Source organism: Piliocolobus tephrosceles, chromosome 6, assembly GCF_002776525.5.
Source record: "Piliocolobus tephrosceles isolate RC106 chromosome 6, ASM277652v3, whole genome shotgun sequence".
NCBI classification, from domain to species: domain Eukaryota; kingdom Metazoa; phylum Chordata; class Mammalia; order Primates; family Cercopithecidae; genus Piliocolobus; species Piliocolobus tephrosceles.
The window spans coordinates 33644197-33666094 of NC_045439.1; the positions used below are offsets into that span (position 1 = coordinate 33644197).

At 47.8% G+C, this 21898-nt stretch overlaps 2 protein-coding genes across 3 annotated transcripts in view; both read left to right on the forward strand.

Moving 5' to 3' along the window:
• The first annotated feature begins 1799 nt into the window (after window positions 1-1799).
• DPF3 (double PHD fingers 3) overlaps window positions 1800-21898 on the forward strand; it is a 279920-nt gene continuing 259821 nt past the window's right edge. For both annotated transcript variants that reach the window (XR_002724662.1, XM_023183047.1), the window contains exon 1: window positions 1800-1898. Coding sequence is in view for 1 of the 2 variants with exons in the window: in XM_023183047.1 (XP_023038815.1) it covers window positions 1867-1898 (32 nt within the window). In the remaining variant the exon portion in view is untranslated. The remainder of the gene's footprint in view (window positions 1899-21898) is intronic.
• On the forward strand, window positions 1916-2610 carry LOC111520378. The gene is made up of 2 exons (XM_023183069.2): window positions 1916-2486; window positions 2537-2610. The coding sequence occupies exons 1-2, from the start codon at window positions 2078-2080 to the stop codon at window positions 2608-2610; spliced, it is 483 nt and encodes a 160-aa protein (XP_023038837.1). The 5' UTR covers window positions 1916-2077.

The window sequence follows — 21898 nt, forward strand, 5'->3', positions numbered from 1 at the left end:
ATCCCTTGTCAAATTAGTAAAGAAGGGATTTTTCAAACTTTAATTTTGGAAAAGGAGATAACTTTTTTTTTTTTTTTGAGACGGAGTCTTCGCTCTGTCGCTCAGGCTGGAGTGCAGTGGCCGGATCTCAGCTCACTGCAAGCTCCGCCTCCAGGTTTATGCCATTCTCCTGCCTCAGCCTCCCGAGTAGCTGGGACTACAGGCACCTGCCACCTCGCCCGGCTAGTTTTTTGTATTTTTTAGTAGAGATTGGGTTTCACCGGGTTAGCCAGGATGGTCTTGATCTCCTGACCTCGTGATCCACCCGTCTCAGAGATAACTTTTTCAAACTGTAATCTCTGCCAAGATGCTATGCAAAGAATTTACAAAGGAATCTACAGAACTTGCTTCTGCTTATTAAATAGGCAGAGAGGAGTTAAAGATTGCAAATCTATTACAAACAGTTATTCAGTCACTTTCTGTTTATCTGTAAATCTAATAGCGTATGTAGTTGAACTCTTGAAATTCTGGAATGTTTATTTTATTTTATTCATTGTCTTGAGAGGAGCAAAAGGAAGTGAGAGGGCATAGCTTTGAACTGGCAATTTGGCAACTTCTCTCCCCTTGCCACCCCTCCCCCACTATCTTAGCTATTTGACCTGATTAAACAGCTTTGGAATGGTAGCCAGACTTCTGTATGCTAAAGAGGCCCCTACGCTATTCTCGATTTAATGCGATTTCATCCACGCAGAGCTTCCCGGTGCCCAGTGGAAGCCTGACTTCGCAGAAGTCTCCCAATTTTGTCAGGGGCTCGCCAGTGAAGAGTTCACACTGACTTGAAGCAGACACAGACTCTTTGGACGCCTCGGGTCACATCGGATTATTCACTAGCAAATTCTTTCCACCTTCTAAGTAGTGAAAGGTGACGTCAGAATCGCGTGTGCCACTCCTCTAAAGGGACTCTGACAACACCCAGTCCAGGCTCTACAACTTCTGCCTAGGCACTTGCTTCCTAGTAGAAGAAAGTTTCCAAAGGTTGCCTGAAGTCCTCCCTACCTCTAAGCCTAAAGGTCAGAGCTCCAGGTCGCACCACCGAGCAGGAATCTGAGCATTTTGGAAGTTTCTGGTGTAGGGAGCAGAACAGAAGGGGTGGTAGCGGCGGACCGCGCAGAGTAACCCCCCTGCACTACGTAAAGAAAGCCCTGGCTGCAGGAGGGAGTGAGCCTGACATTGAGACATTCCAGGGGGAGGGTGAGTTGCTGTCCTGGAGTCGCCAGGAACAGCAGCGGCAGTTCCAAGAAGCGAGAGAGGAAGGTGGCGGAGATAAAGAGAACACTTCGGGAATCAGAATATTAAAAAGCGACAGGACCCAGAGCATTAGCAAACGGCAAAGCACATGTAGTAATTTGTTACACGAAACGGCAGCCTTCCAACTTTTGCACTGAAACACGGGGATTTACCCTTTGGGGGATTAAAAATGTTGATACGCAAAGCCAAAAGCTAATGAATAGGATTCAGTGGCTTGCTGGCAATATTGAAATATTTCTGTCCAGGAGCGCAAACTCTGCAGTTATTTAGAAAAGTAGGGAGTTAAACCGAACTATAATACTCTCCCGTGCGTCTCCACTTTCCCCAGCCCGAAAAGGAGCTGCCAACGCGGTACTTCCCCTTTAAGACCTGCTGGCTCTCGGGCTCTACAAAAGGGAGTGACCTCTGGGCTTTGACAGCTCCCCTAATAACTACCACAGAGCAGGCCCCGCCCACCTGGCGACCAGCCGCGCCGATTGGCCGGCGGGCCGGTATCCCGCGCTCTGATTGGCCTGTCGCTTCCCCTGAGCGAACCTTTAGAACTCTGAGACAGACAATATTCTGTTACATTGTAGCAAAATGGCGACTGTCATTCACAACCCCCTGAAAGCGTAAGTAAGACTAAAAAATGTACATATTCCGCGTGGTTTCAATATGAAAAAAAAGGCGCCTTCTGCGTGGCGAGCGCTGCCAGTGCTTGCGCTTGCAGGCGCCTCCAGCCGCGGCGGGGCTTCTCTCTTCTTTCAGCTCTTACTTCTTTTTTTCCCCCAACGCGCAGAAATGTCAGGAGATGCAATTAACAAGAAGAAAATTGTTACATTTGTGTTCTGCTAAATTGCAGAGAGAGCGAGAGATAGGGGTTGCCGGCGGAGGAGCCCGGCGCTCGAGCGCTCTACAGCTGGGGGGTCGCGGGAGCTCGGGGACAGCGCGGTCCCTGGAGTCCCCCGCCTCGCGGGCAGGGAGCGAGGCTCCGGGGGCGGCCGGGCGGGGGGCGAGCGTCTGGCCGGGACTGCCTCGGTGCACTTGGCCGAGCCCCGCAACCCCAAGCCCGCGGCCCCCGCCCCGCCGCTGGGTCTGCTGGGTCCGGCGGACGGACCGCGGAGGCTCCGGAGTTTGCAGGGCGCTCTTCGCCTTCCGATCGCTCGCGGGGAGTTTGTGCAAACCTTCCGGAGTTGGGAGCACCGCGGGGGAAGCTGCGGGTCCCGGGCGTGCTGGGTCCCAGGTGGTCGCCCCGGGCTTTCCCCGGCAGCCCCTGGATCTCGGAGGCGCTCCGGGCGACCGCGCGTGTGTCTGCTCGTGTGTTTGCGAGCGACCTGGCTGTAGTGGATTAACGACTCGGGTTAACTTGGGGTGGATTTGGAGGCAGGGAAGCCGCAGGTCTTATGAATGGTGTTCTCGCCACCTTTGGGTGAGGCGCCGAGGCAGGCAGAGAGGCGGTTTTGGGGCTCCTGGCCCGAGGGGGCAGCGTCTGCTCCCGGCCGGGCGAGGGGCAGGTGCCTCTGGCCGCCTCGGGGAGACTTTGAGCGCTTGTCCAGATCCTGGACAGAGTGGGGCGGGCCGGGCGAGCACTCGCGGGGGCCAGCCCCGGGTCCAACAGCCAATTTCTGCCTGCCTGCCTGCCTTCCTCCTCCTTTTCATCCTGGCTTGCTTCCTTCCTTCCTTCCTTCCTTCCAGTCGGTGGAACTGTTAAGCCGCCAAGTCCGCTCGCGATCGCGGAGCCAAGGGTGGCCTCGGAAAACTAGTGTCGCTCTGAAAGGGGTGCTATTGGGTGATGTCGGCAGAGGGTGGCTCCCTCCGTATTCGAGGTGGGCTAGGGGTCCGCACCCCTTCGACCGGGACTTCCCCGCCCGGACGAAGCCACAGGCGAAGGCGGGGAGAGGGAGGTGCGGGCCGGGTGGGGGGCGGTTCGTGCCGAATTCTCCCTGGTGCGTGGCCACTGTCGACCCTGCTTCTTTTAATTCAGCGCATTCTCGTCTTCACCCCTCGCCACTCCTGGAGTTGAAAACCAGGTTCGCTCCCGGAGACGGTAGGGGGGTTCCTAACGCAAAGGAATGCACAGGGAGAATCGGACGTGTTTGCACCAGCTCGTCGCTCACCAGAAATAGGGAAACGGGTAGGAATGCCCCAGGTTTCAAAGATATTTATATGAAAGCTGTCGTTAAGAGGACGTTGGAAGCTGAGGCTGATCAGATAGGAGCTCCCGGCTTCAGTTCTGCCTCGGAAGCTCGGATACACTGCACTTGAACGCCACAGCATTTCATCCAAGAAAGAAAATGTTTTCTGGCAGAATAAATGGGCGTAACTTCGCCGCATCCTCGCTGCCGGTTGCTTTCGCTGCAACACCAATGATGCTGTTTCTACCGAACCCACAACTGATTTGCAGTTTCCCCATATCCAGCCGAAATCACATAACCAGGCTGATGCCACCTGGTAAACTCAAGTTAGAGAATCTATTTCACATGTGCACCAGGTTTGTTTCCTACTGGGAAAGCCGTACCCTAGTTACCCGGGAGCCCGCTTTCGCGCGGGCGGGCGCAGTATCTCTAAGCTTCAGTGTTCCCCTGCTCGCTCCAGGGTTTTTTTGGATCACAGTAGGATGCGTGTTTGGGGAGGGAGTCTGTGTAGGGTGGGGTTAAGGGTGGGGGAAGGGACAGACGGGGGAAAGAAGGTGGCGGAATCCCGGCTGGTTAGTGGAATTAGTTCTGAATTGTACTTTGTATAATTAGAAACAGTTGCAATGTGATGTATTTGTAATTGTGCCGCCACATGCATGCACACACTAGCATACACACAACGTCCCTGCTTGCTTTTTCTAGGTGGGAGTTGAGTGGTCATTTATAATTAGCCATTCCTTTCTGCTTACCAGACCCTTTCCCTGGGGGTAAAGGGGTGTAAACAATACCCCTGACCAGCCCAGGCTCTCACACCCTAGACAGTTTTTAACTCCTAATGCAGGAGCACACACGTTGTTATTGGGAGACGGACACCATCTGCCTTTTTTTTTAAACAACTTGTTTAATAAAACATCTTATATATTTCATTTGTTTTTAAAAGTTGCTGATCAAGAAACAATACACACGTAAATAAATTATGCATGGGATAAATTAGAACAAAGTGCAGAGACACATCCAGCCGAAGGGATGGTGGTGGTGCAGGGAGGAGGGGTAGCAGAGAGAATGGTTTGGAGAGCTATGTTTTTATCCTCATGTGTCCCTCCTGACAATGAAACAGAGCTGAATGATATTAGCATTTTCTCTGTGTGCGTTCTGAGTCTCTCTCTTCCCTCCAAAAAAAAAAAAAAAAAAAAAACCAACACCACGGACGCCCCCTACAGAAAATGGTCACACAAAGGTTTCCTCAGGATGGGGGATAAAGTGGTGGTAGTTAATGTGTTGGGAAGAAACAAGCTCAGGTTTCCAGCAGCACCTATGCAGGACTCTGCCTACACTGAGTATGGGCTATTTTTCACTGTACTAGCTTTTTCCATGTGGGACATTCCATAATTCAATTAGCTGGGGTGATGGGATGGCACAATTTTGAATCTCATTGCTTTGGGGTTTTCCTTAGGGTCCCAAGCTCCTGAAGCCACATCTCCTCTCTTAGCAATTTGGCTTTCTTCCTGCCTGTCTTTGATCTCCCCTCAACTCCCTTTCTTTTTCTTCCTGTTGTACCCTTCACCCCCTTCCTCTCTGAAGCTGACAGCCCGGCTTCTCTCTCTGTTGTTGCCTTTAACATCTTATTACTGCCCAACAGGGTGTTAGAGGCAGAAATAGGAGCCGACTGTACTGATCAGATCACAAAGGGGACACGGCAGGTGGCCCCCACAACCAAGCAGTCACATCTGGACAAATAGAATTCAAAAGCGCTGGTGGACATGTATGATGTGTAAATGTGTATTACAAGTTATTTAATTTAGCAGCTACATTGTCTGAGCAAAGATGTATGAGAGTTACCCTCATTTCTTACATAAACAAGCAAGATAAGGTCCAGGTAGTGAAGTAAACACATGCAGGTAACATAAATATGGATTTAATAAAGGCCTGCATGTAGGTTAGTCACATTCTGGTTGATTTCTGCATACCTGGGAAACATAATGCTTTTATTATTATTATTTTTTGAGACAGGGTGTTGCTCTGTTGCCCAGGCTGGAGTGCAGTGGCAGGATCTTGGCTCACTGCAACCTCTTCCTCCTGGGTTCAAGTGATTCTTGTGCGTTAGCCTCCAGAATCCAGCTGGGATTACAGGCGCGCACCACTATACCTGGCTAATTTTTGTGTTTTTTAGTGGAGACAGGATTTCTCTATCTTGGCCAGCTGGTCTCAAACTCCTGGCCTCAAGTGATCTGCCTGCCTTGGCCTCCCAAAGTGCTGGGATTATAGGCATGAGCCACCGCATCTGGCCACATAATGCTTTTAATATAAATTTGTATCTTAATATTCTAGTTCAGATAAAAGACCTTCCCCCAAATCTGCAATCAGTACTTTAAACAACTTATTCTTGTATTATCAAAATCCTGGTTGGTGTGCATTTAACTGAGAATGTCTGCCACCTTCTGCCAGACTTGATTATATACATTTGTATCTATTATTATAACTGCCTACTTAGAAAAAAATTATTATTATTAAATTCCATATAAACCAACAGGGCTTTACTTTAAGTAATTATTTATAAACAGACCAATAAACTATTTTGTCATGCTCATAACTGTGAACACACATATATACGTGATTGTATTGAAACTTTGTTTTGTAAAGACTTAACCTTGCTTGGAGGTATATGTTGATGTCCTTCTTTTGTTGTTAAGAACACTACTCTGGGAGAAGAAAATAAACTTACTTAGCCAAGTCAAACAGCAGGTCATGTGTGTAGATGAACCGCAAATCTCGATCTCATTGTACATTCTATGACCTGTATTAGTCTATTCTAATCTAAAGTGGTTTTGTGCATGTGAAAGTTAGAAGCCAGACCTCACTCTTGCAGTGGCACTCAGTTTAGATATCAGAGGGGAAGGGGTGGGGGTCACATTCCTGGTTCTAATCTCCTCTTAGCTCTTTCTGTTGGGGTTGGGGGATGTGGGTAGGTACTAAGTAGATGGCATTGAGGCCGGAACTTTGTGAACTTGCTGCCTTTTATGGACGTTGTTTTAGCTTCTTATGAAAAAGGACCCTCAGACATTGTAAGCCAACAGATTCCCAAGAACCTGTTCTCCATCTGCTTCTGGTTGCCACTATAAAGAAGCCCTAAATTCTCCAAACTTCATTAGCACACATTATTTTTCAGTGGGTATGTGTCTACTTTTGATGAGATACCTATGATGGAGATTAATGTCTGCGAGAACCCAAGTGGAGGCATTGTCACAGGGTAAACCTGTGAAAATAGCCTGGCCTGCAGGCCTCCTGGGAGACATTGGAGACTGCCAGTTGAATGGGAGCTGCTCGGTCACATAAGGTGGGCTTGAATTCAGAGACAGCTGAGTTGGAGACCTCTCATCCTCCTTTTTTTGGAATCATGCAGGTAGCTGGAATTTGGATACATCTGAGAAAGATCATAATGTCTAAAGCTGTTTCAGAGCCATCTGTTCAGATCAATGCAAAAAATAAAATGCCATGGTCAGCATGTTTTGTTTTGAGCATGCACCAGAAAAAGAATGGAAACTGAGGCTGATGTTTCAGTTTTCTAAGGCAGCTATGCTGACAGTTGTGGTGATGGGTGATGGGTTATAAAAAGGCCCCAGAATCCAGGCCTGTTTATTATCCCAACCTCTGCAAAGTAACTTTTGTGGTTTTTGAGTGTTTTGAAAGTGACTAGACAACAGAAATGTAGCCAAATGTGGCAAACCTCTGGCCAAAAAAACCCACAACCACTGAAATATTTTTTTGCCCAGCTACGGCCCAACAGGGGTGTTTTGTAAGCATGGTCTTAATTTTAAATAGTCTTTAAATATAAAGGCATTTAACAAGGAAAGATAGAGAGTGGCCTTGGGTAGGGGGAGGATGGAGGAGTGGGTAAAACCACGGTGTGGTCTGGAACTCTGCAAAGATTATTGTTGAACTGCAAGAGAGACTGATATTATGATCTGTTGCAAATTCCAAAGTTTTCTAATTGTTTGCGTGACTGAGGAGAGATGAGGTGTTGTAGTGTTCTTGTAATTTGTTTTTCTTATTGGTCCAGTTACTGGTGTTTCACAGTCTCTCAACCCATATGGATGAATGGAGCTAGCATTGTAAAACTGTCACTGAGGGAAGGTTTTTGAAGCCTGTGATTTGCATTAGAGTTTTAAAAGCAGTGGTTAGAAGGTGTTGGTGGAGCAGGGGGAAGAGGAGCAGACTGGAGAATTTCTTTTTTTTTTTTTTTTTTTGAGGCGGAGTCTCGCTCTGTCGCCCGGGCTGGAGTGCAGTGGCCGGATCTCAGCTCACTGCAAGCTCCGCCTCCCGGGTTTACGCCATTCTCCTGCCTCAGCCTCCCGAGTAGCTGGGACTACAGGCGCCCGCCACCTCGCCCGGCTAGCTTTTTGTATTTTTTTGGTAGAGACGGGGTTTCACCGTGTTAGCCAGGATGGTCTCGATTTCCTGACCTCGTGATCCGCCCGTCTCGGCCTCCCAAAGTGCTGGGATTACACGCTTGAGCCACCGCGCCCGGCCTGGAGAATTTCTAGGCTGTGTGTTTGTGAATATTAGGGTGGCAGGCAGTGGCAAGGGAAGGGAGAGAATCCCTGAGGAGGCTACAATTTAGGGGCAATGTGTGGAAGCAGGGAGGGGTGAGAGGATTAGGCTCAGAACTCCTAATAATGGGGTTCAAATAGCCCACATTGAGTCTTCACCAGCCAGGCCTCAGTTCTGAGCTTGCGGAACAATGCTGGCACATGTCTAATCCCCCCTTTGCACCCTCTCCTCCTTCTCTGAATCTGGGGACTGTGATCATCTCAGGTTGCTGAGAAAAGGTTTTTTTTTAGTTGTTGTTATTCACCTTGAAAATCTGCTGTTTGAATGATCTGCAATTTGAAGCTCCATCAGAAAGTTTTCCCATCCTCACACTTTCACCTGCTATTGATGAAACCTGTCTCAACCTCTTATCCTCTTCCTTGTTTGTTTCTCACCAGTGGCTGATTTTTTGTAGCCTTAGTGACTTCATAGTAATGGAGGAGAAAAAGCCCGGGGAGAGGAATCCTAAACCTTGAGCTCTGCTTCTAGAGCTACAGGCAACTAACTTGTGATCTGGGACACAGAACTTCTTTGAGCCACATCTTCCTTGTCTTTATGATGGTGATGCACTTTGATTCCCCAAATTCCTTTTAAGCCAACAACTTTCTGGCTGTTATTAGGGTGGATTAGGACAGAGAGGACAGTTAGGGGCCAGAGTTCTGATTTTTTCTTATTTTTAAAGTGTGGCTCTAAAGAGAACATTTAAGATTGGAGACTTCCACGGTTTCTTATTCTCTGGTTCAGTCTTGCTACATGGTGCTCCCTTCTTGGAGTTTTAACCTGGGTGGAACTTCGTGTCCCTTCTCAAGGTCTGAGGCTGAGGACCAGGTGGTGGGCCATTTAGAATGTGGGCTTTTCCTCTGGCTCTTCCTTTTCAGTGCTTTTCTTCTCACTAGCATCCCATCCAGAAGTTGATGAGAATGAGGAACCTGAAGACCAACTGGCCTATTTTGATGTGGATAAGCACTCAGTTTTTGGTTGTTAAAAGACTGCAATCGCTGAGAACATCTGTATTTTGCTTCTTTTTTTTTTTTTTTTAAGTGTTTGGAGGCAGAAGGGTAACCAATTTTCCAGCCAGTCCTCTGGTCTGGATTTTATTTGTCCATGATCTCTCTGGCCTTTTCCTCTACTATGGCACCCATCCCAATTAATCTGGAAATAAAGTGCTTATTTTATTTTAATTTGGGCAGCCACAGGTACCTGGATGTTTAGTGAGCTAAGTAAGTGGACCTGTACTGATGTCTCACTGAGCTTCCTCTAGTATACCTGTGTTACCACTGAGGAAATGGAGGTGCCCAGTGGTTGTGTGCAAGTAGCCCCTACCTGAGTGGGTATTAGCCAAGACTAGACTGGACTTCATGCCTCCCCTTCAGTGACATGTCTCCAGAACATCTCAGATTTCAGTGGGGACATTATTATCAGGCTTTTCTTTGGTGGAAAGCTTCCATGGCAGTTTTTTTGCAAGCGTAAAGAGGAGGGGGAAGAGGTTGCAGAACTCATCAGAGTCTACACAGGAGCTGGTGTGTAAATTCTGAGACTTTAAAGGGAAAACAAAATGGTCACCCTGACCTCCAGCAGAGAGAGGCATTCCTTCAATTTTTCTTTATTGTGGCTAAAATATACATAACATACAGTGTACCATTTTAGCCATTTTAAAGTGTGCAATTCAGTGGCTTTAAGTACATTTATTTTTAATCTTTAGTAGAGATGGAAGTCTTGCTATGTTGCTCAGGCTGGTCTTGAAATCCTGGCCCCAGGTGATCCTCCCACCTCGTGCAACCATCACCACAATCAGTTTCCAGATTTCCTTCCTTCCTTCCTTCCTTTTTCTTTAAATGGAGTCTCATTCTGTCACCCAGGCTGGAGTATAGTGACGTAATCTTGGCTCACTGCAACCTCTGCCTCCCAGGTTCAAGTGATTCTCTTGTCTCAGTCTCCTGAGTAGCTGGGACTACAGACATGTGCCATCACACCTGGCTAATTTTTGTATTTTTAGTAGACACAGGGTTTCACCATGTTGGCCAGGCTGGTCTCGAACCCCTGACCTCAGGTGATCCACCCACCTCAGCTTCCCAAAGTACTGGGATTATAGGCATGAGCCACAGCACCCAGCTGCCCAGACCCTTTTCATCGTCCCAGAGAGAAACTTTGTATCCATTAAACAATACTTTTCCATCCCCTGCTTCCTACCATCCCTGGGAACCACCATTCTGCATTCTTAGCACCCCATATAAGGGAAAAAATACAATATTTGTTCTTCTGTGTCTGGCTTATTTTTCTTAGCATAATGTCTTCAGTGTTTGTTCATCTGTGTTGTAGCATAGTCAGAACTTTCTTCCTTTCTATGGCCATTGTATGGATAGACCACATTTTGTTTACCCATTTAACTGTGGATGGGCATTTGGGTGGTTTCACCTTTTGGCTGTTTGAATAATGTTGCCATGAATATTGGCATACAAGTATCTGTTTTAGTCCCCGTTTTCATTTCTTTTGGGTTTTCACTATGCCTAGGTCTCCTTCATTTTTGAACTGTAAAATCTAGGGACTAGGCCAGGCTCACGCCTGTAATCCTAGCACTTTGGGAGGCTGAGGCGGGAGGATCCCTTGAGCTCAGGCATTCAAGACCAGCCTGGGCATATTGTGAGACCCAGTTGCTACAAAAAATTTAAAAAATAGCCGGATGTGGTGGTGTACACCTGTGGTCCCAGCTACTCAGGAGGCTGAGGGAGGAAGATGGCTTGAGCCCAGGAGGTTGAGGCTGCAGTGAGATATGATCGCAATACTGCACTCCAGCCTGGGTGACAGAGCAAGACCTTATCTAAAAAAAAAAAAAAAAAAAAAAAAAAAAAATCAGGGGCTACATTTCTAGATAATACAGGCATTCTCCACCTTATAAACTAAACAAACAAAAAACCCCAAATCTAGTAGTATTACAGAATTCAACCTCTCTGCCTCTCCCTCTATTGGCAGTCCATTGCTTTTCACGATAAACACACTGGGAACTAGGAACCTAGAGACTCACTTCTCCCATCCCCAGCCACAGGGATCGCCTTTCCCTCATATCCCTTCCTTTGAGGGCAGAGATTCCTAGTGGGGGTTCAGGATTTGGGTTTGGGGCAGTTCCAGGGGCTGTAGCACTAGCAGTTGCCTGGTGAGGCTTGGAGTGAAGGCTCCCTAGGTGGATGGAGATGTGATGTCTGACAATAGGAGGTGGGTGGAAGCATGGTGATGACAGGATAGCTTGGGGGGGAGGAGTTAGCAAGTCAGGCCTGTCCTTCCAAACAGCCAGGAGAACTTGTGTCTCCCTTCTCCTCCCTTCCCCTTCCCTGAGCCTGGCTTCCCCTCAGCGGCCCACATGAAATAATGGATGTGGAAACATTTTAGAAGGTGGAAAGTGCAAATGTGAGGTGTTACTATGAGAACTGAAAAGTGTCCTATAGCTGACCATGGCCTCCTCAGAGAGTCAATAATACTTACTATATTAAACATTATTTTAAATATTAAAACAAAAATAAATGTTTCTGGCATTACCCATCACATCTAATCATTGTTTCTCAGGAAATGCATGGCCTACTCATCCAGGCGTGTGTAAATAGCTCTGGGATTGCAGTGGGATTTTCCTATTGTCTGGGTTTGAAATAAGTAAGAATGTGAGCTCAGGGGAAACCCTCATTTCATTTCTGGTCATCAGTCCTGATCTGAGTTCACCCACCAAACCAGAGGAAGCAGAATCACGGTGGGTCGAGTGGGGTGCTTTTCTGGGAACTTGGGCCTTTGGGTCCTTGCCTGGTCTCTGGCTCCTCCTTCAACTGAGATGGCTGAGGGAGAGAGATGAAGTGGAGGCGGGGCAGGGGCTTAGATCCGCTTGTGAATAAGGAGGGTGAGCTGTTGGCATTGGAGGTCAGTGGCAAGAATGGATTCTTTTTCTTTTCTTTCCTTTTTTTTTTTTTTTGAGACAGAGTCTTGCTCTGTTGCCTAGGCTGGAGTGCAGTGGCGTGATCTTGGCTCACTGCAACCTCCGCCTCCCAGGTTTCAAGTGATTCTTGTACTTCAGCCACAGGAGTAGCTGAGATTAAAGGCACATGCCACCACACCCAGCTAATTTTTGTATTTTCAGTAGAGATTGGGTTTTACCATGTTGGCCAGGCTGGTCTCGATCTCCTGACCTCAAGTGATCTGCCCACCTGGGCCTCCCAAAGTGCTGGGATTACAGGTGTGAGCCACAGCGCCCGGCCAGATTCTTTATAGAAAAGTAGACCGGAGAGCATTGCGGTGAGGTCAGATCTCAGAGTTACACACATGTCTTGGTTGCCAGCCTTGGAAATGGTTCAGATTCAATCTTGCTGCAAAGCTACAACTTTCTTTATTTTCTTTTCTCTTATATATTTTTTGGAGATAGGGTCTCACTCTGTCACCCAGGCTGGAGTGCAGTGGTGCAATTATAGCTCACTGTGGCCTCAAACTCCTTGACTCAAGTGATCTCCCACCTCAGCTTCCCAAGTAGCTGGGACTACAGGTGTGTACTGCCACACATAATTTTTAAATTGTTTTTATAGAGATGGGGGTCTCGCTGCACTACCCAGACTGGTCTTGAACTTCTGGCCCCAAGTGATCCTCTTACCTCAGCCTCCCAAAATGCTGGGATTGCAGGTGAAAACCACTGCACTTGGCCCTGCAACTTTCCTTTACAAGAGCACAAAACATCATCCCTACTCCTGCTGTCCTCAACCAGCAATTCTCGATACATCTTTGGCTGCCAGTTGAGCACAATGAGAACTGTCTCATCCTCTTTGGAGTTCCTTCATCCCGCAATCAACATGGATTGCCTGCCTGCGCCTGAGAACTAATCAGCACAGTCACCTGCCTCCCTCCCTACATTGAGGAGCTTCCACTCCAATAGAGACCTCTGATCTGTCTGCTTCTTCTCCTAGACCCTTGTTTTTTGGCAGGGCAAAGTAAGTGCTAGCAAACCAGGAGACTGACTGCTGCCCTCGGCTTCTCCCAGGAAAACCACTGTAGGTGAGGGGGGTGGGGAGAGGGGAGGCAACGTGGTGCTGGTGATTGGGGGAGGGCAGGGTGGATGGGGCAGTGGGAGTGGAGAGAATATATTCTCTCCTGCTAATTATTTTCCCTGAGGACTTAGCCAATGCAGAACCATCTATTATCGTGGGAGCGCTCTATGGTGGTTCTGCCTGTGATGAATGCTAAGTGGAAACAAGCAAGAAAAATTAACAGGCGGCTGCCTCTGTCCACCTAATTAAAATGCATATCCAAATGCATAATTCCTTATGTTTCCCCATGCACACACTCCCCCTCCAATCCCAGTTCTATGGAGGAGAAAAAAACACTTTCCCCCAATCATTTCTCTTGATTATATTTTCGTCAAGGAAGAACTGGAGGGTTTCCCCTTAGAATAGAGAAGGGCCTGTTCTTCTAACACTTCTGAAATAGCTGGCTTTTGACTTAGACTGAGCCCCAAAATTCAGAGCTCTTTTTCATTTTAAACACAAAAACTAGCTGCAGAAAAAAGGGAGAAGGAAAGAAGTAAAGAAAAAAAAGAGTTCCCACCATTTCTGCTGACCTTTTAGTTTTGTGTTAAAAGTCTGGCTTTGATCAGCAGTGACAATTTTGAAGATCTTTTCTGTCTTCTTTTCCTCTTCATTACTTTCCCTGACTCTGCACTGCCTTCCCTGGTCCCCCAGATAAACATAACCCAAGTTTTGTAGAGAGATTTTAGAAGACGAAGACACAGCTACCTTTGCAGATCAAGTAGAAAGAAAAAAACAAACCCCAAAGCTTCGGCCTTTGGTAGCAATATCAGAGGTGCCAGCGTCACTGTCCTAAGTATGTTTTGAATCGAACAATACCTCTTCATCCTTATCTTCCCCCGCCTTCACTTACCCAGCCCATCATTTTCTCCTCCAAAGAATAACTTTATTCAGTGGTCATACAATATTTAATAAAACATGAAACTTAAGTCACTGTGTTCAATTTGCCATCACAGCTGTCTCAGTGGCAGACCCCCTTCCCCCGGCTGGCCCACCCCCTCCTGAAGCCCCTTGTCTGCCCTCCACAGCAGCCCCAGCTGTTGATTTATCAGGGCTGGCCGGCTCAGCAGTGCATGGAGATTGCTTTTAATTAACTCTCTTCATTTTTCCCAATCTTCAGGGAGCAGCAGCCCTTTAATGATTTTAATATTTTATTTGGATTTATATCTGCCTTATTTGTTGTTTGACTTCTGCATTTGTTCTTCCTGAATCGCCTCCAGACTGATATATTTATTTGCCCCTTTTCCTCCTACCCCCAAGACCTTTCAAGAGAAGGGATGGTGGATTCCAGAGAAGGCCATCTTCCCAGCCTTCCCACTGTCTACACAGGGAGAATACCCAGTGTTGGCCTTATGTGATGGTTTGGATAGGAAACTTTGTCTTGGGAAACGCAGTCTCACTTGACTCTTAGGTTAAGGAGTTTCTGAGCTTTGTGTTAGCAACAACAACAACAACAACAACCAGCTCTGAATTTTAGAGAATGAGATCTCTTTGCATCTTTCATGCCTCTGTAAGGGAGTGAGTTTCCTTGGAAAGTTGGTTAAAAACTGTTTCCCCAGTTTCACTGTTAGTAGTAGTTTGAGATCTGTCACCCTGCTCACCCCAGCCGTCCATAGTCTTGTGGGGTTTTTGGAGCTGTAGGAGGATGATGGCTTTAGGGAAGGACTGGATGTAGGTTCAGTCAACTCTTCCTGTTGCTTTACGCGTCTTTAGGTGTGGGTGGCATGTGTTAAGCAACTGCTTGGAAGAGTAACCATAGGTACCATCTGAAAGAGGAAGGGAAGAGGCACCAATTGCCTTCTCTACTGGAGGCTGCCTTCTCCTTTAACCCTCAGTTCCCTTTCTCATGCTTACTCCCCAGAGGTGGGAAAACATACAACCAGCAGAACACCTTCCAGCCAGGCACAGTGACTTATGCTTGTAATCCCAGCACTTTGGGAGGCCTAGGTGGGCAGGTCGCTTGAGTCCAGGAGTTTGAGCCAGCCCGGGCAACATGGTAAAATTCCATAGAAAAACTAGTTGGGTGTGGTGGCACGTGACTTTAGTCCCAGTTACTTGGGAGGCTGAGGTGGGAGGATCACCCGAGCCCAAGAGGTTGAGGTTGCAGTGAGCCGTGATTGTGCCACTGCACTCCAGCCTGGGCAACAGAGTGAGATCCTGTCTGAAAAAACAAAAAACAACGCCTTTCTATCTTTCTCCTCTCAGCCTACTTTTGGCTGCAAAGTCTACTCCTTACCCCAAGAGCCCCAGAGAGGCCTGACAGACTTATTAGGGGGTAGTTTCAGAACTATCTTGTCCCAAAATGCCCTTTTTGGCATCTCGGTTTGGTGATGTGTCTTCAGGGTTACTTGTTGCTAGGCAACTGCCAACTAAAGTTTGAGCCTGATCTGGGGATTGCAGTGAATTGCCCTGGGTGACTTGAATCCACATTTAGGGACTCCAGTTTGCAATATTGGCTCCAGGAACGGGAGGCTGAGAAGACACTCTTCCATGTGGCTTTATGGAAAGAGATGCTGGTTTTTAAGTCTAGCCAAGAGCCTGGCACACAGTCAGTACACACAGGTATTTGTTTTGGTGATGCCAATGGTGATTTCTTTCCATCTCCTTATACTGGAATGCTCTTCTCATCCCTTTAGTTCTGCCAGTTCTGAAAACTTATGTCTGTTACTGAGCCATATGCAGGAGATAGACAGGGAGAAACTGGCTTCTACACCACAGTCATGTGCAGGCTATTCAGTCTTCATGGCTGTTTCTTTTTCACCTTTCTTTGGCAATCACAGGCCCTTTCAAGAATGCTATGGAAGTTGTGGATCATCTCCCCAGAAAAAACACATATAGATGTGAACATCTTCCTATGGTTTTATGGGGTTCACAGACCTGGAAGAGCCCGTCTCTGCATGCCCTGGAGGCCCATGGGCTCTAGGGTAAGAACCTCAGCGTGAGAGACATGTGTGAACTTGTTAGTCTGAGGGGACGCTCTGTGCTCTGTGTTCCTGCCCAGAGAGACAGCTCCTGTCATACGTTCCCCTGGTGTCTCAGCAAACTGCTTGTGGCTCCTCTGAGCAGGCGGTTTGATTGTCTGCCACCTTCACCCTGTCCCTGAGTGCACTTGATGTGCATCTGTCTACTCATCTTCCAGATGATTTCAGTGGCCCCTCTCCCTGGTGGAGTGACCCTCAGGTAGAACTGGTCACACCTGCCCTGGGCCATGCAGTCCTGAGTGTGCTCTTCTCTCTCAGTCACTGAAATAGTTGACAGAAGTTAGTTAGCAGTAAGGGCGTGGAAGGCAGGGACAGTAGCCACATGTGCCTTTCTTTCTTTCTTTTTTTTTTGGAAATGGAATCTCTCTCTGTCTCACCCAGGCTGGAGTGCAGTGGTGTGGCTCACTGCAACCTCCACCTCCTGGGTTCAAGTGATTCTCCTATCTCAGCCTCCTGAGTAGCTGGGACAACAGGTGCACACCACCATACCCAGCTAATTTTGTATTTTTAGTAGAGGTGGGGTTTCACCATGTTGGCCAGGCTGGTGTCGAACTCCTGACCTCCAGTGATCCACCCACCTTGGCCTCCCAAAGTGCTGGGATTACAGGTGTGAGCCACCATGCCTGGCCACATGTGCCTTTCTATCCCAAGGACCTAGCCTAGCAGGCATGCAGGAAACGTGGGGAATAGTTGAGTGAGCGAAGCCTGCAGGCAGACACCTGCTCTGCTGCCTATGTTTGCTTCGAGCACTCTAGAAAGTTGATATGTTTCTCATTCTCTCCCTTCATGGCAGGAGTCTGAAAAAGGCAGAATTCCTCCCCAAAGAGGCTTCAGTTTCAGGAGTTGGGAAACAGATGCAGGTTTGGCTTTGCTTGCATGTGGGATGTGCATTTATGACATGTGGCAGCCTTGCTCATTTTAGCCTCTTGTTTCTTGGTCACTTTACCTAAAAAGCTTGGCTTTCTCCCTTTGGTCTCGAGAAGTAAAGACAAACCTTTTAGCTTTGCTTTCTTTCAGGGGAGTAAGTAACCTCTGGCTTATGGATAGCCACTGATAGATAAATCACCTTCATTTTTATTCAATGCCTCCTCTATGTTTAGTTGTGTGTGGGATTTCCTTTAGCTTTATTTATACTGGAGGACTCTTTTTTCTTTTGAGTTTTTAAGATAGAGAAGACCGGAAGATGCAAAGCACTGTAATGGTTTAAACCCAAGGCTGGGATCTGGTGAACATCTGCTGGCGCTTTAGCCCAGTCACTGTTTTTGGGTACATTTTCTTTGAGAGAATGCCTTTTGTATACTTTCACAGTATCAGTGCCTAGACAGAGAATGATTTTCACTATGACTCAATGTCCCAACTAAGTATAGCAGATCACTTCATTCAGAAAGGATGAACTTCATTCATCCTTCAAAAAGGATGGCCTAGGGCTCACGCGAGGGCCTTTCTGTCCTGTACTGAGAGAGGAAGTGTATCATTGTAACTTTTGTATGTCCTCTTATGGATTTTCCACCCTCCAAATAATTCTGTGTTCGGGGCTTTTTGGAAGAGGGTACCACCATGGAGAGACCTGAAGGAGGAAGAGGAAGTCCCAAGGTGGACACGGACTCCCAGGGTCAAGTTTCAGTTCAGATCCTGGTCGGAAAGACATCCTTCCACATGGAAAGCCGGAGAAAATGCTGATGGTGTGCCAAATATGGGCTGCAGGAGCCGAACTGTAGAAAAATATTCGTTAACTCAGAGAGGTCATGTTGCACTAGTAACCTACTCACAAAGGTAAGTCTCCCTCAATCCCAGTTCAGGACAGAGGGTGACACGGGGCTCTCTGGTTCCTCGCACTCATTTTCTTTCTGGGCAGCCATCCGAGTATAACGGATACTTATACATATTCTGTCCTCATTTTATCTAATTACACGTGTCTCCGGGGGATGGGAAACAAGTTCGGACCATGCAATTTTAGGTCACTTATGCACAGGGTAGCAGGGATGAACACTAATCTATAGAGTTTTAGGAGATTTAGGAAGTTCTCATAGTTCCTCGGTCCAGAGCACACCGGGGGGACATTGTTTGTCGTCTCAGGGGCTGAAGATCCCAGCGAGTGTTGGAGGAGAGAGGGAGGCTGCCTGGTTTGGGAGTCTGAATTCTGAAACCTTTTTGAGACCTTGCTAGCTCTTGCTATCCTTAGAGCAATAGGATGCTTGTTTTATTATTTTATAATCTGCTGAATGAAGAGGACCCAATACTATCGGTCCCCATCCTGCTGGTCATTTGTTCTCATCCCTTACCTGCTTGGAATGTGTTCTGTTTCCTGAGACATATAGAACAAAAGGCACTCCCGCTCCCAACTGATGGAACAATCTTTAGTGCCCTGGGTGTGCACCTCCTTTGCTGCCCAGAGGAACTGGTCTGGACAGTATAAAAACTCCACAGCATCTCCACCTCTCTCCAAAACCCAGAGCCAGCAGCCCTGGGCAGCCCACTCTCCTCCAGGCTCTACTGTAGCTTTTCAAATCCTTGGGAAGAAAAAGCCCGCTGGAAAGCCTTTCCTTTTTCTTTTGCTTTCTGCTACTTATTTCATTTCTTGACTCACAGCTAAGCTGCCCCAAGGCCCTCAGAGCCCTGGGTTTGCACCTCCAGCCTAGGTTTCCTTCTGATCCCATGTCCCCTCCTTCATTCACTATTTACATCTTTCTCCTTTCTCCATGAATTGCACCTTGATCAAAAAGCACTGAGGGGGCACAAAGGAAGGAAAGAGTATTCTGACTTTGTCCCCAAGGAGGGCCCACTCAATCTCATGAATATGGGAGTAGGGCGAGGGAAGAAGGAAAAGGACAAAGCTTGCAGGCAGCAGAACATGCATTCCTGAGAGAAGCTGCCTCACGTGAGGTTCCAGGTGGCGAATAGCTGCGCTAAACGATCAGCCCGGGCCACTGGGGGTCCTTGAAATTGGAAGAGAGACAGCAGTTCCTGTGGTTGGGATGTCAGAGGATGCTTCAGAGAGGAGCTGAGTTCAGAAGGACAGTGGGGTCTGGTTAGGCTCGGGAGGGTGAGGCTGGGGAGCTTTAGGCACGAAAGGCAAGTGAACAAAGACATGAGGTGATGGAGCGATTCCTTCGGGGACACCCTTCCTTTCTGAGGGAAGGAAGTCCAGATGGGAAGGGCTGCGTGGAGGAGAGCACACAGATCTGTTTGGCTGGTTGGGAGTAGGTTGGGGGTGTCAGTGAACAGAAGGGCAAAATGGGAAATAAGCCTGGGCCAGGCTGGTCTGAGCAGAGTCCTGGTTTGGCAGTCAAGTTTGGGGAGACTCATATTCCTCAGGGGCTGAAGGAGAGGCTTCGGGGGGCGGGGGGTGGTCATCCTGTGTCCTCCAGCAAGGGGGATTGTCTCTCTCCAGTCCTCCCCTTCACTAAGGGGTTGAACGAGACCCTGTCCTTGGTTTCCTTTGTTACGCATTTTGGATACTTTCCAGGGGACCTCCCAGAGGGGGTGGGGTGAGGGAGACGCCCTGTGGGGCCCACACTGGTGTGAGCCATCAATCCTGTCAGTTATAGGCCAGCTCTGTCTAACTGCAAGGGCCGATTTGCCACGCTGGGCAGACTCGTGGGTGGAGCCCACCTGAGCAGTGGACCCAAATGTCTTCTTCCCTTTCTGTACTTTAATCCTCCTCCTCCTCCTTCTCTTCCTCCTCCTCTTCTTCTTCAACAACAACCAATACATGGTGTAAATAAAATATATAAATCCAATCCAAGGAGGAAAATGTGGATGCCAACCTGTGTAGCTTAAAGAGTGGTGCCCTGAGGATTAATTTCATGACTCAAATCATGGACAGTGAGGCTGCAGGTCTCTAAGACAGTGGGTTTCCTCCTGGGGGGATCAGGGTGGTTTATTCTGATGGTAGTGATGCCTGATTCCCATCCAGACACCCCTGCCACTGGTGCAGCTGTCTACCTGCGTGCTGGCCACTTCCTTCCAGAAAGGCCCTGGACCTAGTAAGCTAGCTTTCCCGGGGAGGCTGGGGGTTACACGAGTCCTTAGGGTTCGTTCCTTTCACGCTTTGTAAGCCTTGCACACTTGGTAAGCTCAGACACTCCATGCTGGGGAGCAGGAGGCTGGGAGCAGTTGCTGTGTGACCCATGGCTTGGGTGCAGGCTCTGGAGCCAGAGAGTTTGGGTTCAAGTCCGAGCCCTATGACCTTGAGTAGGATTCCTAACCTCGATACCTTAGTTTCCTCACCTGTAAAGTAAGACTAATAGTTTTTGTCTTTATGGGGTTGTTGGAAGAATTAAGCAAGTTAATGTATGTAAAGTGCTTAGTAGAGTCGGCACACAATATCCTGTTTTCTGAGACAGTGTCTTTCTGTTGCCCAGGCTGGAATGCAGTGGTGCAATCATGGCTTACTGCAGCCTTGACCTCCCAGGCTCAAGCAATCCTCCCACCCCAGCTTCCCAAGTGGCTGGGACCACAGGTGTGCACCACCACACCTGGTTAATTTTTGTATTTTTAGTAGTAATATGGTTTGGCTGTGTCCTCACCCAAATCTCAACTTGAATTGTATCTCCCAGAATTCTCATGTGTTGTGGGAGAGACTCAGGGGGAGGCAATTGAATCACGGAGGCCAGTCTTTCCTATGCTGTTCTCATGATAGTGAATAAGTCTTACAAGATCTGGTGGGTTTATCAGGGGTTTCAGCTTTTGCTTCTTCCTCATTTTCTCTTGCTGCTGCCATGTAAGAAGTGACTTTCCCTTCCTGCCATGATTCTGAGGCCTCCTCAGCCACGTGGAACTGTAAGTCCAATTAAACTTCTTTTTCTTTCCAGTCTCAGGTATGTCTTTATCAGCTGTATGAAAATGGACTAATACGGTAATTGGTACCAATAGAGTGGGGCATTGCTGAGAAGATACCCAAAAATGTGGAAGTGACTTTGAACTGGGCAACAGGCAGAGATTGGAACAATCTGAAAGGCTCAGAAGAAGACAGGAAAATGTGGGAAAGTTTGGAACTTCCTAGAGACTTGTTGAATGGCTTTGCCCAAAATGCTAATAGTGATATGGATAATAAAATCCAGGCTGAGCTGCTCTCAGATGGAGATGAGGAACTTGGAGAGAACTGGAGCGAAGGTGACTCTTGTTATGTTTTAGCAAAGAGACTGGTGGCATTTTGCCCCTGCCCTAGAGATGATTTGAGAGAGATGATTTAGGTTATCTGGTGGAAGAAATGTCTTTTCTTTTCTTTCTGATGGACTCTTGCTCTGTTGCCCAGGCTGGAGTGCAGTGGCACGATCTCGGCTCACCACAACCTCTGCCTCCCGGGTTCAAGTGATTCTCCTGCTACTTTCGAGTAGCTGGGACTACAGGTGTGCACCACCATGCCTGGCTAATTTTTTTGTATTTTTAGTAGAGACAGGGTTTCACTATGTTGGCCAGGCTGGTCTCAAACTCCTGATCTCATGATCCGCCCACCTTGGCCTCCCAAAGTGCTGAGATTACAGGTGTCAGCCACCACACCTGGCCTATTGGAAGAAATTCCTAAGCAGCAAAGCATTCAAGATGTGACTTGGGTGGTGTTAAAGGCATTCAATTTTATAAGGGAAGCAGAGCGTAAGAGTTTGGAAAATTTGCAGCCTGACTATGTGATAGAAAAGAAAAACCCATTTCTGGGGAGAAGTTCAAGCTGCAGAAATTTGCATAAGTAGCAAGGATCCTAATGTTAATCCTCAAGACCCTGGGGAAAACGTCTCCAGGCCATGTCAGAGACCTTCATGGCAGCCCCTCCCATCACAGGCCTGGAGGCCCAGGAGGAAAGAGAAGTTTCATGGGCCGTGCCCAGGGTCTCCATGCTGTGTGCAGCCTAGGGACTTGGTATCCTGTGTCCCAGATGCTCCAG